Below are 15,282 nucleotides of genomic sequence, written 5' to 3'. Positions count from 1 at the left end.
CCCAGTAATCCCCGTTGTGCCACCAGGAAACTCCCAGGAATTCCCAGTCCCGCCCCGGTTCTGCTCCCCATTGGCTTGTTCAGCTGTCAATCACAGCCTCGACCCCTCCCCCACCCCATCCCCGCCTTCCCGCAGATGGCCGATGCCGATTGGCCGCTCCGTCCAAGCAGTCTCCGCCTTCCCCTGGGCTCTTCGGCCGCCCATTGGCTCAGCTCCTCCCGCTCTGCGCGCTGATTGGTCCGTCCGCTTCCACGCGCGGCAGACCCCTTCCCGCCCTTTCTCTCCCGCCTTCTCCTCTCCTATTGCTCCCGCGCGCTGTCAATCCCCTCTAATCCCCGCCCTCGCAACCTTCCATTGGTTCTCCACGACGTCAGTCAGCCAGATCGGACGGTGATTGGGCTCGCTCCGGGGAGGGGGCGGGAGCAGGAGGCCGTGCCGAGCGTGAGGGGGACGCGGCCGCCATGGCGGTGCCGCAGGCGGCGGCGCTGGGGAGCGGCCCCGGGGCGGCGGGAGCGGAGCCGCCCGAGGCGCTGGGGCTGCTGGAGCTGTGCGGCGCCTGCCGGCAGCGCCTGAGCCCGCAGCGGGAGCCGCGGCTGCTGCCCTGCCTGCACTCGGTGTGCCGCCGCTGCCTCGGGAGCGGGCCCGGAGCCCCGGGCGGGGACGGGAGCGGTGAGGGGACCTGGGGGGACTGGGGGGGACTGGGGATACTGGGGGGGACTGGGGATACTGGGGATACCGGGGGGCTGGGGATACTGGGGGGAGCTGGGGGAACTGGGGGAACTGGGGGGGACTGGGGGAGACTGGGGAACTGGGGATACTGGGGGGAGCTGGGGGGACTGGGGGGGACTGGGGATACTGGGGGGACTGGGGATACTGGGGGGAGCTGGGGGGGACTGGGGATACAGGGGGGACTGGGGGAACTGGGAGGAACTGGGGATACTGGGGGGAACTGGGGGGAACTGGGGGAACTGGGGATACTGGGGATACCGGGGGGCTGGGGATACTGGGGGAACTGGGGGGGACTGGGGATACAGGGGGGACTGGGGGAACTGGGGATACTGGGGGGAACTGGGGAATACTGGGGGGAACTGGGGATACTGGGGGATACTGTGGGGAACTGGAGGGACTGGGGGGACTGGGGGTAACTGGGGATACTGGAGGAACTGGGAATACTGGGGAGACTGGGGAGACCTGGGGATACTGGGGGGAACTGGGGATACTGGGAACACGGGATGCTGGGTTGCTTCAGGAGTTTCTGGGAGCTCTGTGGGGAGGGGACACCCCTGTCCCCACCCAGGGGACACTGTGACCCTGCTGTGGCACTGTCCCCTCCCTGGGGACACTGTGACCCTGCTGTGGCACTGTCCCCACCCAGGGGACACTGTGACCCTGCTGTGGCACTGTCCCCTCCCTGGGGACACTGTGACTCCCCTGTGGCACTGTCCCCACCCAGGGGACACTGTGACCCTGCTGTGGCACTGTCCCCTCTCTGGGGACACTGTGACCCTGCTGTGGCACTGTCCCCTCTCTGGGGACACTGTGACCCTGCTGTGGCACTGTCCCCTCCGTGGGGACACTGTGACTCCCCTGTGGCACTGTCCCCACCCAGGGGACACTGTGACCCTGCTGTGGCACTGTCCCCTCACTTGGGGACACTGTGACTCCCCTGTGGCACTGTCCCCTCCCTGGGGACACCGGCCCTGCTGCCACCATCCCCTGTCCCCTCCTTGGGGACACTGTTGTCCCCATCCCTCTCTGTGAGGGCTCTGGTGGCCCTGTCCCCTCTCTGAGGTGGCCTTGGTGGCCCTGGGGCTCCTTTAGGGGTGATGAGCCAGCCTTGGGTGGCAGGGAGGTGGCAGGGAGGTGACAGGGAGGTGACAGGGAGGCCGTGGGTGACTCTGTCCCCTGCGTGTCCCCCAGCGTTCGAGTGCCCCGTGTGCCACCAGCAGTGTCCCCTGGGTGACATCATGGAGAACCTGTTCCTGCAGGCCGGCACCAGCGGGCAGGTAGGGCCTCGTTAGCGCTAATTAGCGCCAATTAACGCCGGTGGGGGCCGAGGGACGCGTCCCCCCCAGCGTGTCCCTTGTCCCCAGAGCTGCACCAGCTGCGAGGACAACGCCACCGCCACCAGCTTCTGCCTGGAGTGCTCGGAGCCGCTGTGTGCCACCTGCGTGGGGGCACACCTGAGGGTCAGGTACACCCGGGAGCACCGCGTGCAGCCCCTGGGTGAGCGCTGGCACCTGTGTCACCTGTGTCACCTGTGTCACCTCCTGTCACCTGTGTCACCTGTGTCACCCCTGTCATCCCTGTCCCCATGGCTGTGTGCCACCTGCGTGGGGGCTCACCTGAGGGTCAGGTACACCCGGGAGCACCGCGTGCAGCCCCTGGGTGAGCACTGGCACCTGTGTCACCTGTGTCACCTGTGTCACCTCCTGTCACCTGTGTCACCTCCTGTCACCTGTGTCACCCCTGTCCCTGTCCCCATGGCTGTGTGCCACCTGCGTGGGGGCTCACCTGAGGGTCAGGTACACCTGGGAGCACCGCGTGCAGCCCCTGGGTGAGCGCTGGCACCTGTGTCACCTGTGTCACCTGTGTCACCTGTGTCACCTGTGTCACCTCCTGTCACCTGTGTCACCTCCTGTCACCTGTGTCACCTGTATCACCCCTGTCCCCATGGCTGTGTGCCACCTGCGTGGGGGCTCACCTGAGGGTCAGGTACACCCGGGAGCACCGCGTGCAGCCCCTGGGTGAGCGCTGGCACCTGTGTCACCTGTGTCACCTGTGTCACCTGTGTCACCCCTGTCCCTGTCCCCATGGCTGTGTGCCACCTGCGTGGGGGCTCACCTGAGGGTCAGGTACACCCGGGAGCGCCGCGTGCAGCCCCTGGGTGAGCACTGGCACCTGTGTCACCTGTGTCACCTGTGTCACCTGTGTCACCTCCTGTCACCTGTGTCACCTCCTGTCACCTGTGTCACCTGTATCACCCCTGTCCCCATGGCTGTGTGCCACCTGCGTGGGGGCACACCTGAGGGTCAGGTACACCCGGGAGCACCGCGTGCAGCCCCTGGGTGAGCGCTGGCACCTCTGTCACCTGTGTCACCTGTGTCACCTCCTGTCACCTCTGTCACCTCCTGTCACCTCCTGTCACCTGTGTCACCTGTGTCACCTGTGTTACCTCTGTCACCTGTGTCAGCTCCCTGTCACCTGTGTCACCTCCTGTCACCTCTGTCACTTCAGTCACCTGAGTCTGTCCCTGTTCTAAGGCATTGACCTTGTCAGTGGATCCATCTTGGTGCCATCCCTGGTGTCACCCTGATCCCATTCCCATTCCCCATTCCCATTCCCATTCCCATCCCCATTCCCATCCCCATTCCCATCCCCATTCCCATTCCCATTCCCCATCCCCATCCCCATTCCCATCCCCATTCCCATTCCCATCCCCATCCCCATCCCCATTCCCATTCCCATTCCCATCCCCATCCCCATTCCCCATCCCCATCCCCATTCCCATCCCCATTCCCATCCCCATTCCCCATTCCCATCCCCATCCCCATCCCCATCCCCATTCCCCATTCCCCATTCCCATTCCCCATTCCCCATTCCCCATTCCCCATTCCCATTCCCATTCCCCATTCCCATTCCCCTTTCCCAATCCCCATTCCCATTCCCATTCCCATCCCATCCCCATTCCCCATTCCCATTCCCATTCCCATCCCATCCCCATTCCCCATTCCCATTCCCATTCCCATTCCCATCCCATCCCCATTCCCCATTCCCATCCCCATTCCCATTCCCCATTCCCATTCCCATCCCCATCCCCATTCCCATCCCCATTCCCCATTCCCATCCCCATTCCCCATTCCCCATTCCCCATTCCCATCCCCATTCCCCATTCCCATCCCCATTCCCCATTCCCATTCCCATCCCCATTCCCCATTCCCATTCCCATCCCCATTCCCCATTCCCATTCCCCATTCCCATTCCCCATTCCCCATTCCCATTCCCATTCCCATTCCCATTCCCATTCCCATTCCCATTCCCATTCCCCATTCCCATTCCCCATTCCCATTCCCATTCCCATTCCCATTCCCATTCCCATCCCCATCCCCATTCCCATCCCCATCCCCATCCCCATCCCCATCCCCATCCCCATCCCCATTCCCATTCCCATTCCCATTCCCATTCCCCATTCCCATTCCCATCCCCATTCCCATTCCCATTCCCATTCCCATTCCCATTCCCATCCCCATTCCCATTCCCATTCCCCATTCCCATTCCCATCCCCATTCCCCATCCCCATTCCCATCCCCATTCCCCATTCCCATTCCCATCCCCATTCCCCATTCCCCATTCCCCATTCCCATCCCCATTCCCCATTCCCATTCCCATTCCCATCCCCATTCCCCATTCCCATTCCCATCCCCATTCCCCATTCCCATTCCCCATTCCCATTCCCCATTCCCCATTCCCATTCCCATTCCCATTCCCATTCCCATTCCCCATTCCCATTCCCCATTCCCATTCCCATTCCCATTCCCATCCCCATCCCCATCCCCATCCCCATCCCCATCCCCATCCCCATCCCCATTCCCATTCCCATTCCCATTCCCATTCCCATCCCCATCCCCATCCCCATCCCCATCCCCCATCCCCATCCCCATCCCCATTCCCATTCCCATTCCCCATTCCCATTCCCCATTCCCCATTCCCATTCCCATTCCCATTCCCATTCCCATTCCCCATTCCCATTCCCCATTCCCATCCCCATTCCCCATCCCCATTCCCATTCCCCATTCTCATTCCCATTCCCATTCCCATTCCCATTCCCATCCCCGTTCCCATTCCCCATTCCCATTCCCATCCCCATTCCCATTCCCCATTCCCATTCCCCATTCCCATTCCCATTCCCCATCCCCATTCCCATTCCCATTCCCATTCCCATTCCCCATTCCCCATTCCCATTCCCCATTCCCATTCCCATCCCCATTCCCCATTCCCATTCCCATTCCCCATTCCCATTCCCATTCCCATCCCCATCCCCATTCCCATTCCCCATTCCCATCCCCATCCCCATTCCCATTCCCCATTCCCATCCCCATTCCCATTCCCCATTCCCATTCCCCATTCCCATCCCCATTCCCTTTCCCCATTCCCCATTCCCATTCCCATCCCCATTCCCATTCCCATTCCCCATTCCCATTCCCATTCCCATTCCCCATTCCCATTCCCATCCCCATTCCCATTCCCATCCCCATTCCCCATTCCCATCCCCATTCCCATTCCCCATTCCCATTCCCCATTCCCATTCCCATCCCCATTCCCATTCCCCATTCCCATTCCCCATCCCCATTCCCATTCCCCATTCCCATCCCCATCCCCATTCCCATTCCCATTCCCATCCCCATTCCCATTCCCATTCCCATTCCCATTCCCATCTCTCCCGTTCTCTCTCTCCCCTCAGGCTCTCCGGCCGTGCCCGGTTCCGGTTCCGGTGCCGATCCCGATTCCGTTCCCGGCTCTGGCTCCGTTCCTGCTCCCGTTCCCGATCCCGTTCCCGATCCCGACCCCGGCTCCGACCCCGGTTCCGTTCCCGGTTCCATCCCCGGCTCCGTTCCCGTTCCCGATCCCGATCCCGTTCCCGGTGCGGCGCCGTTCCCGTTCCCGTCCCGCTGCCGCTCCCACCCGCGGGAGCCGCTCTCGCTCTTCTGCAGCGCCTGCGACGCCCTCACCTGCCGCGAGTGCCACCGCGGCCCGCACCGACAGCACCCGTGAGTCATTACTGCTAATTACCGCTAATTACTGCTAATTAGTGCCGCGAGTGCCACCGCGGCCCGCACCGCCAGCACCCGTGAGTCATTACTGCTAATTACCGCTAATTAATGCTAATTACTGCTAATTACTGCCGCGAGTGCCACCGCGGCCCGCACCGCCTGCACCCGTGAGTCATTACTGCTAATTACTGCTAATTACCGCTAATTAGTGCCGCGAGTGCCACCGCGGCCCGCACCGCCTGCACCCGTGAGTCATTACCGCTAATTAGTGCTAATTACTGCTAATTAGTGCTAATTAGTGCTAGTTAGTGCCACCGGGGCCCACACCGCCAGCACCCGTGAGTGTTCATTACTGCTAATTACCGCTAATTACTGCTAATTTCTGCTAGTTAGTGCCGCGAGTGCCACCGGGGCCCACACCGCCAGCACCCGTGAGTCATTACTGCTAATTACTGCTAATTAGTGCTAATTAGTGCCGCGAGTGCCACCGCGGCCCGCACAGACAGCACCCGTGAGTAATTACCGCTAATTACCGCTAATTACTGCTAATTACTGCTAATTACTGCCGCGAGTGCCACCGCGGCCCGCACCGCCTGCACCCGTGAGTCATTACTGCTAATTACTGCTAATTACCGCTAATCAGTGCCGCGAGTGCCACCGCGGCCCGCACCGACAGCACCCGTAATTACCGTTAATTACCGCTAATTACTGCTAATTACTGTTAGTTACTGCCGCGAGTGCCACCGCGGCCCGCACCGGCAGCACCCGTGAGTAATTACCGTTAATTACCGCTAATTAATGCTAATTACTGCTAATTACTGCCGCGAGTGCCACCGCGGCCCGCACCGACAGCACCCGTGAGTGATTACCGTTAATTACCGCTAATTACTGCTAATTACTGTTAGTTACTGCCGCGAGTGCCACCGCGGCCCGCACCGACAGCACCCGTGAGTAATTACCGTTAATTACCGCTAATTAATGCTAATTACTGCTAATTACTGCCGCGAGTGCCACCGCGGCCCTCACCGACAGCACCCGTGAGTCATTACCGTTAATTACCGCTAATTACCGCTAATTACTGCTAATTACTGCCGCGAGTGCCACCGCGGCCCGCACAGACAGCACCCGTGAGTAGTTACTGCTAATTACCACTAATTACTGCTAATTACTGCTAATTACTGCCGCGAGTGCCACCACGGCCCGCACCGCCAGCACCCGTGAGTAATTACCGTTAATTACTGCTAATTACCGCTAATTAGTGCTAGTTACTGCCGCGAGTGCCACCGCGGCCCGCACCGCCAGCACCCGTGAGTAATTACTGCTAATTACCGCTAATTACTGCTAATTACTGCCGCGAGTGCCACCGGGGCCCGCACCGCCAGCACCCGTGAGTAATTACTGCTAATTACCGCTAATTAATGCTAATTAGTGCTAGTTACTGCCGCGAGTACAACCAGGGCCCGCAACGCCAGCACCCGTGAGTCATTACTGCTAATTACCGCTAATTACTGCTAATTAGTGCTAGTTACTGCCGCGAGTGCCACCGCGGCCCGCACCGCCTGCACCCGTGAGTGATTACTGCTAATTACTGCTAATTACTGCTAATTACTATTAATTACTGCCGCGAGTGCCACCGCGGCCCGCACCGCCAGCACCCGTGAGTAATTACCGCTAATTACTGCTAATTACCGCTAATTACTGCTAATTACTGCCGCGAGTGCCACCGCAGCCCGCACCGCCAGCACCCATGAGTAATTACTGCTAATTACTGCTAATTACCGCTAATTACTGCTAATTACCGCTAATTAGTGCCGCGAGTGCCACCGCGGCCCGCACCGCCAGCACCCGTGAGTCATTACCGCTAATTACTGCTAATTAATGCTCATTAGTGCCGCGAGTGCCACCGCGGCCCGCACCGCCTGCACCCGTGAGTAATTACTGCTAATTACTGCTAATTACTGCTAATTACTGTTAATTACTGCCGCGAGTGCCACCGCGGCCCGCACCGCCAGCACCCGTGAGTTACTGCTAATTACTGCTAATTACTGCTAATTAGTGCTAATTACTGCTGTGAGTGCCACTGGGGCCCGCACCGCCAGCACCCTTGAGTTACTGCTAATTACTGCTAATTAGTGCTAATTACTGCTGTGAGTGCCACTGGGGCCCGCACCGCCAGCACCCTTGAGTTACTGCTAATTACTGCTAATTACTGCTAATTAGTACTAGTTCCTGCCCCAGGGAGTGCCACCGGGGCCTGCACCGCCAGCACCCGTGAGTAATTACTGCTAATTACCGCTAATTACCGCTAATTACTGCTAATTACTGCCGCGAGTGCCACCGGGGCAGCACCCATGAGTGCCCCCTGCGGCTCTAATTAACGCTAATTAGTGCGTCAGTACCCGTGAGTGCCCAGCTGTGGGTGTAATTAACGCTAATTAGCACTGCAGTACCCGTGAGTGCCCAGCTGTGGGTGTAATTAACGCTAATTAGCACAGCAGTGCCACTTCAGCTGCATGAGTAATTAACACTAATAAGCTATGCTGTGCGACCCATTAGCTGTGTGCATAATTAGTGCTAATTAGCGCAGCTCTGCCCCTCAGCTGTGTGTGTAATTAGTGCTAATTAGCGCAGCTCTGCCCCTCAGTTCTGTGTGTAATTAGTGCTAATTAGCACAGCTGTGCCCCTCAGCTGTGTGTGTAATTAGTGCTAATTAGTGCAGCTCTGCCCCTCAGCTGTGTGTGTAATTAGTGCTAATTAGCACAGCTCTGCCCCACAGCTGTGTGTGTAATTAGTGCTAATTAGCGCAGCTGTGCCCCTCAGCTGTGTGTGTAATTAGTGCTAATTAGCACAGCTCTGCCCCTCAGCTGTGTGTGTAATTAGTGCTAATTAGCACAGCTCTGCCCCACAGCTGTGTGTAATTAGTGCTAATTAGCACAGCTCTGCCCCTCAGCTGTGTGTGTAATTAGTGCTAATTAGCACAGCTCTGCCCCTCAGCTGTGTGTGTAATTAGTGCTAATTAGCACAGCTCTGCCCCACAGCTGTGTGTGTAATTAGTGCTAATTAGCGCAGCTGTGCCCCTCAGCTGTGTGTGTAATTAGTGCTAATTAGCACAGCTCTGCCCCACAGCTGTGTGTGTAATTAGTGCTAATTAGCACAGCTCTGCCCCACAGCTGTGTGTAATTAGTGCTAATTAGCACAGCTCTGCCCCTCAGCTGTGTGTGTAATTAGTGCTAATTAGCACAGCTCTGCCCCTCAGCTGTGTGTGTAATTAGTGCTAATTAGCACAGCTCTGCCCCACAGCTGTGTGTGTAATTAGTGCTAATTAGCACAGCTCTGCCCCTCAGCTGTGTGTGTAATTAGTGCTAATTAGCACAGCTCTGCCCCTCAGCTGTGTGTGTAATTAGTGCTAATTAGCACAGCTCTGCCCCACAGCTGTGTGTGTAATTAGTGCTAATTAGCGCAGCTGTGCCCCTCAGCTGTGTGTGTAATTAGTGCTAATTAGCACAGCTCTGCCCCACAGCTGTGTGTGTAATTAGTGCTAATTAGCACAGCTCTGCCCCTCAGCTGTGTGTGTAATTAGTGCTAATTAGCACAGCTCTGCCCCTCAGCTGTGTGTGTAATTAGTGCTAATTAGTGCAGCTGTGCCCCTCAGCTGTGTGTGTAATTAGTGCTAATTAGCACAGCTCTGCCCCTCAGCTGTGTGTGTAATTAGTGCTAATTAGCGCAGCTCTGCCCCTCAGCTGTGTGTGTAATTAGTGCTAATTAGCGCAGCTCTGCCCCTCAGCTGTGTAATTAGTGCTAATTAGCGCAGCTCTGCCCCTCAGCTGTGTGTGTAATTAGTGCTAATTAGCGCAGCTCTGCCCCTCAGCTGTGTGTGTAATTAGTGCTAATTAGCACAGCTCTGCCCCTCAGCTGTGTGTGTAATTAGTGCTAATTAGTGCAGCTGTGCCCCTCAGCTGTGTGTCTAATTAGTGCTAATTAGCACAGCTCTGCCCCTCAGCTGTGTGTGTAATTAGTGCTAATTAGTGCAGCTGTGCCCCTCAGCTGTGTGTAATTAGTGCTAATTAGCACAGCTCTGCCCCTCAGCTGCTGGTGTAATTAGTGCTAATTAGCACGGCACTGCTGCCCTCAGGTGCAGGTGGCTTTAATTAATTATAGAGGCTGAGTAATTACTGGGAAACTCCTGGACTTGGCCTGCCTGTTAATTACAGCTGTTAATTAATTAGCTACTTTATTACTGGGCTTATTGCTGATTCTGTTACTGAGTTAATTACTGATTCTATTACTGATTTAATTACTGAGTTAATTAGTGATTTAATTACTGATTTAATTATCGGTTCTATTGCTGATTTAATTACTGATTTAATTACTGATTCTATTGCTGATTTAATTACTGATTTAATTACTGATTCTGTTGCTGAATTAATTACTGAATTAATTACTTATTTAATTGTTGTTTTAATTACTGTTTTAATTACTAAATTAATCATTGATTTTGTTACTGAGTTCAATACTGATTTAATTACTGATTAAGTTGTTCATTTAATTAGTGATTCTGTTGCTGATTTAATTACTGATCTAATTACTGATTTAATTACTAATTTGCTAACTTAAAAATTGAGTTTTTTACTGATTTAATTACAGATCTAATTGCTGATTTTGTCAGTGGTTTAATTACTGAGTCAATTATTGAGTTAATTACTGGTTTAATTGCTGATTTAATTACTGAGTTTATTACTGGTTTAATTACTGATATAATTACTGAGTTAATTACTGAGTTTATTACTGGTTTAATTACTGATTTAATTACTGAGTTAATTACTGAGTTTATTACTCATTTAATTATTGATTTAACTACTGAGTTTATTACTGGTTTAATTACTGATTTAATTACTGAGTTAATTACCTAGTTTATTACTGGTTTAATTTCTGAGTTAATTACTGAGTTAATTACTGAGTTAATTATTGGTTTAATTACTGATTTAATTACTGAGTTTATTACTGATTTAATTACTGATTTAATTACTTAGTTTGTTACTGATTTAATTACTGATTTTATTACTGGTTTAATTACTGATTTAATTACTGAATTTATTACTGGTTTAATTCCTGATTTAATTACTGATTTAATTACTGAGTTTGTTACTGATTTAATTACTGATTTTATTACTAGTTTAATTACTGATTTAATTACTGAATTACTGATTTAGTTCCTGATTTAATGACTGCTTTAATGACTCCTGTAATTGCTGCTTAATGAGTGCTTTAATGACTGCTTTAATTGCTGCAGTAATTACTGCTTTAATTGGAGAGAGCTAATTAGTGACTAATCAATTAGCCATCTTACTGGTTGTTTAAATTAATTAATGCTTTAATCAATCTCGAGTTTTGCCGATGGTTTTTAATGGTCAAACCTGGAGGAGCCAATGAGTGCTTGGAGTGCTTGGCTGGGCAGAGATTTAATTAGCTTGATTGCCTTATTAATTAGCCCACTTAATCATTAATGGCACTAATGGCCGAGTGAGAAGAGTTTTCATTGGGCAAGATCGAATGTAACTAATGCAATTAAGGTAATTAATGCAATTAATGCAATTAAGAATTACAGGATCTGTTACCTGGGGCGTCTCATTAACCAAAACCCCTTAATGCTCTGAGTTAATTAGAGAACTGGTGCCTAATGAGCATTAATTAGCCGATTAATGGCTAATGAGCTAATGAGCTGTTTTGCTTTTCTCTCCCCTTTTCTCTCCTTTTCCCATTTCCCTTTTCCCTTTTCCCTTTTCTCCTTTTCCTTTTCCCCTTTTCCCTTTCCCCATTTCCCTTTTCCCTTTCCCCATTTCCCTTTTCTCCTTTTCCCTTTCCCCATTTCCCTTTCCCCATTTCCCTTTCCCCATTTCCCTTTCCCCTTTTCCCTTTCCCCCTTTTCCCTTTCCCCCTTTTCCCTTTTCCCTTTTCCCTTTTCCTTTTTCTCCTTTTCCTTTTCCCCTTTTCCCTTTCCCCTCCTCTTTTCCCTTTTCCCTTTCCCCATTTTCCCCCCTTCCCCTTTCCCCATTTCCCTTTTCCCATTTCCCTTTCCCCTTTTCCCTTTTCCCTTTTCCCATTTCCTTTTCCCCATTTTCCTTTTCCCTTTCTCCTTTTTCCCTTTTCCCTTTCCCCATTTCCTTTTCCCCTTTTCCCTTTTCCCTTCTCTCCTTTTCCCTTTCTCCTTTTTCCCTTTTCTCCCTTTCCCCATTTCCCTTTCCTCATTTCCCTTTTCCTTTTTCTCCTTTTCCTTTTCCCCTTTTCCCTTTCCCCTCCTCTTTTCCCTTTTCCCTTTCCCCATTTTCCCCCCTTTCCCCTTTCCCCATTTCCCTTTCCCCATTTCCCTTTCCTCATTTCCCTTTTCCCTTTTCTCCTTTTCCTTTTCCCCATTTTCCCCCCTTTCCCCATTTCCCTTTTCCCATTTCCCTTTCCTCATTTCCCTTTCCCCATTTCCTTTTTCCCTTTCTCCTTTTTCCCTTTCCCCATTTTCCCTTTCCCCTCCTTTTCTCCCTTTTCATTTTTCCCCCTTTCCCCTTTTCCCTTTTTTTCCCCTCTCTCTTTCCCTCCCCTTTTTCTCCTCCCTTTCCCCTTCCCCTCCTCCCTTTTCCTGCTCTTTTCCCACCTCTTTCCCTCTCCCCTTTTTTCCTTTTCCCTTCCCTTTTCCCTCATCTGCTCCTCCATTTCCTCCCCCTTTCTCCCTGTGTTTCTCCCCCTTTCCCCCCACGGTTTCCCCAATTTCCCCCCATTTTTTCCCTTTTCCCCCCAATTTCCCCATTCCCCCATTTCCCCCCACATTTCCCCCATTCCCCCCCTCTTTTCTCCCCAATTCCCTCATGGTTTCCCCTTTTTTTTCCCATTTTTCTCCATTTTTCTCCCCCTTTCCCCCCATTTTTCCACCATTTTGCCTCACGGTTTCCCCCATTTTCCCCCCATTTTTCCCCCATTTCCCCCATGTTTCCCCCCATATTTCCCCCATTTCCCCCATGTTTTCCCCATTTTTCTCCATTTTTGCCCCCTTTCCCCCCATTTCCCCCCATTTTTTCCCCATTCCCCCATGTTTCCCCCCATTTCCCCCCACATTTCACCCATTCCCCCCCTCTTTTCTCCCCAATTCCCTCATGCTTTCCCCATTTTTTTCCCATTTTTCTCCATTTTTCTCCCCCTTTCCCCCCATTTTTCCCCCATTTTGCCTCACGGTTCCCCCATTTTTTCCCCATTTTCCCCCATATTTCCCCCATTTCCCCCATGTTTCCCCCCATATTTCCCCCATTTCCTCCATGTTTTCCCCATTTTTCTCCATTTTTGCCCCCTTTCCCCCCATTTCCCCCCATTTCCCCCCATTTTTCCCCCATTCCCCCGTGTTTCCCCAATTTCCCCCACATTTCACCCATTTCCCCCTCTTTTCTCCCCAATTCCCTCATGCTTTCCCCACGTTTTCCCCATTTTTCTCCCCCATTTCTCCCCATTCCCCCCATTTTCCCTCATGGTTTCCCCCATGTTTCCCCCATTTATCCCCATTCCCCCCCATTTTTCCCATTTCCCCCATCTTTTCCCCATGTTTTCCCCATTTTTTCCCCCATTTCCACCCCATTCCCCCCATATTTCCCCCATTTCCCCCCATGTTTCCCCCCATTTCCCCCCACATTTCACCCATTTCTCCCCCTCTTTTCTCCCCAATTCCCTCATGCTTTCCCCATGTTTTCCCCATTTTTCTCCATTTTTCTCCCCCATTCCCCCCATTTCCCCCCATTTTCCCACACGGTTTCCCCCATTACCCCCATTCCTCCCCATTTCCCCCATTTTCCCCCCGTTTTTCCCACGTTTTCCCCCATTTTCCCATCCCCCACACTTTCCCACATGGTTTCCCCCATTTCCTCCCCACTTCCCCCCATATTCCTCCATTTCCCCCATTCCTTTCTCCCTGTTTTTCCCATTTCCTCCCCATGTTTCCTCCCCATTTCTCCCCCCTTTTCTCCCATTTCCCCTCCATTTCTCCCTTTTTCCCCATTTTTTCCCCCATTTTTCCCATTTTCCCCCATTCCCCATTTTTTCCCCATTTCCCCCCTTTTCCCCTCATTTCCCCCCACGTTTCCTCCCATTTTTTCCTGTTGTCCCCCATATTTCCCCCATGTTTTCCCCACCTTTTCCCCATTTCCCTTATTCCCCACCCTGTTTCTCCCCCATTTCCCCCCATGGTTTTCCCTTTTCCCCCCTTTTCCTCCTATTTCCCCCCAATCCTCCCCATTTTTCCACAATTCTTCCCCATTTCTCCCTCCATTTCCCCATTCCCCCCATTTCTCCCCCATTTTCCCTCATGGTTTCCCCCCATTTATCCCCGTTTATCCCCATTTTTCCCCCCATTTTTTCTCCATTCCCCCCCTTTTTCCCCATTTCCCCCCACATTTTCCCCATTTCCCCCACATTTTCCTTTTTCCCCCATTTCCCCCATTTTTCCCCATTTTTCCCATTTCCCCCGTGTTTTCCCCATTTTTCCCCAATTTCTCCCCCATTTCCCCCACATTTCCCCCATTTTTTCCCCATCCCCCCCTATTTTCCCCATTTCCTCCTCTTTTCTCCCCTTTTCCCCATTTTCCCCCATTCTCCCCATTTCCCACCATTCCCCCTCTTTTCTCTCCCTTTTTGCCCCCTTTTCTCCCCATTTCCCCCCATGTTTTCCCCCCATTTCTCCTTGTTTCCCACATTTTCCCCCATTTCCCCCCACATTTCCCCCATTTCCCCCCACATTTCACCCATTTCCCCCTCTTTTCTCCCCTTTTCCCCCGTTTTCCCCATTTTTTTCCCCATTTTCCCATTTCCCCCCATTTCTCCCCCATTTTCCCTCATGTTTTCTCCATTTTCTCCCCATTTCCTGCCATTTCCCCCATGTTTTTCCCATGTTTTCCCCCCATGTTTTCCCATCTTTTCCCCATCTTTTCCCCATCTTTTCCCCATCTTTTCCCCATCTTTCCCCATTTTTCCCATTTTGCCCCATTTTTCTCCATTTCCCATCATTTGCCCCCTTTTCTCTCCCTTTTTCCCCCCATGTTCCCCCCACATTTCCCCCACTTTCCCCCCACGTTTCCCCCCATGTTCCCCCCATTTTCCCCTCATGTTCCCCCATGTTCCCCCCACATTTCCCCCCATGTTCCCCCATGTTCCCCCATGTTCCCCCCAATTTCCCCCCACGTTTCCCCCCATGTTCCCCCCATTTTCCCCCCATGTTCCCCCCATGTTCCCCCATGGTTCCCCCCATGTTCCCCCCACGTTCCCCCCATGTTCCCCCCATGTTTCCCCCACGTTTCCCCCCATGTTTCCCCCCTGTTTTCCTCATTTTTCCCCATTTCCTCCTGTTTTTCCCCATTTCCCCCACATTTCCCCCATTTCCCCCACATTTCCCCCCATATTTCCCCCCCCAATTTCCCCCCATGTTCCCCCCACGTTTCCCCCCATGTTTCCCCCCATGTTCCCCCCATGTTCCCCCCATGTTTCC

The 15,282-nt window shown here is 53.0% G+C and overlaps 1 protein-coding gene across 1 annotated transcript in view; it reads left to right on the top strand.

The window, feature by feature from the left end:
- The first annotated feature begins 435 nt into the window (after positions 1 to 435).
- Positions 436 to 15,282, top strand: part of TRIM28 (tripartite motif containing 28) — a 30,089-nt gene continuing 15,242 nt past the window's right edge. The window contains exons 1-9 of the mRNA XM_059861131.1: positions 436 to 669; positions 1,921 to 2,006; positions 2,076 to 2,226; positions 5,462 to 5,768; positions 6,497 to 6,538; positions 6,677 to 6,718; positions 7,031 to 7,078; positions 7,201 to 7,248; positions 7,291 to 7,338. Of these exons, the coding sequence (XP_059717114.1) occupies positions 462 to 669; positions 1,921 to 2,006; positions 2,076 to 2,226; positions 5,462 to 5,768; positions 6,497 to 6,538; positions 6,677 to 6,718; positions 7,031 to 7,078; positions 7,201 to 7,248; positions 7,291 to 7,338 (980 nt within the window). The 5' untranslated portion in view covers positions 436 to 461. The remainder of the gene's footprint in view (positions 670 to 1,920; positions 2,007 to 2,075; positions 2,227 to 5,461; positions 5,769 to 6,496; positions 6,539 to 6,676; positions 6,719 to 7,030; positions 7,079 to 7,200; positions 7,249 to 7,290; positions 7,339 to 15,282) is intronic.

The sequence above is a fragment of the Haemorhous mexicanus genome, chromosome 16, assembly GCF_027477595.1.
Source record: "Haemorhous mexicanus isolate bHaeMex1 chromosome 16, bHaeMex1.pri, whole genome shotgun sequence".
Taxonomy (NCBI): Eukaryota; Metazoa; Chordata; class Aves; order Passeriformes; family Fringillidae; genus Haemorhous; species Haemorhous mexicanus.
This window is presented reverse-complemented; position numbering and strand designations above follow the sequence as displayed.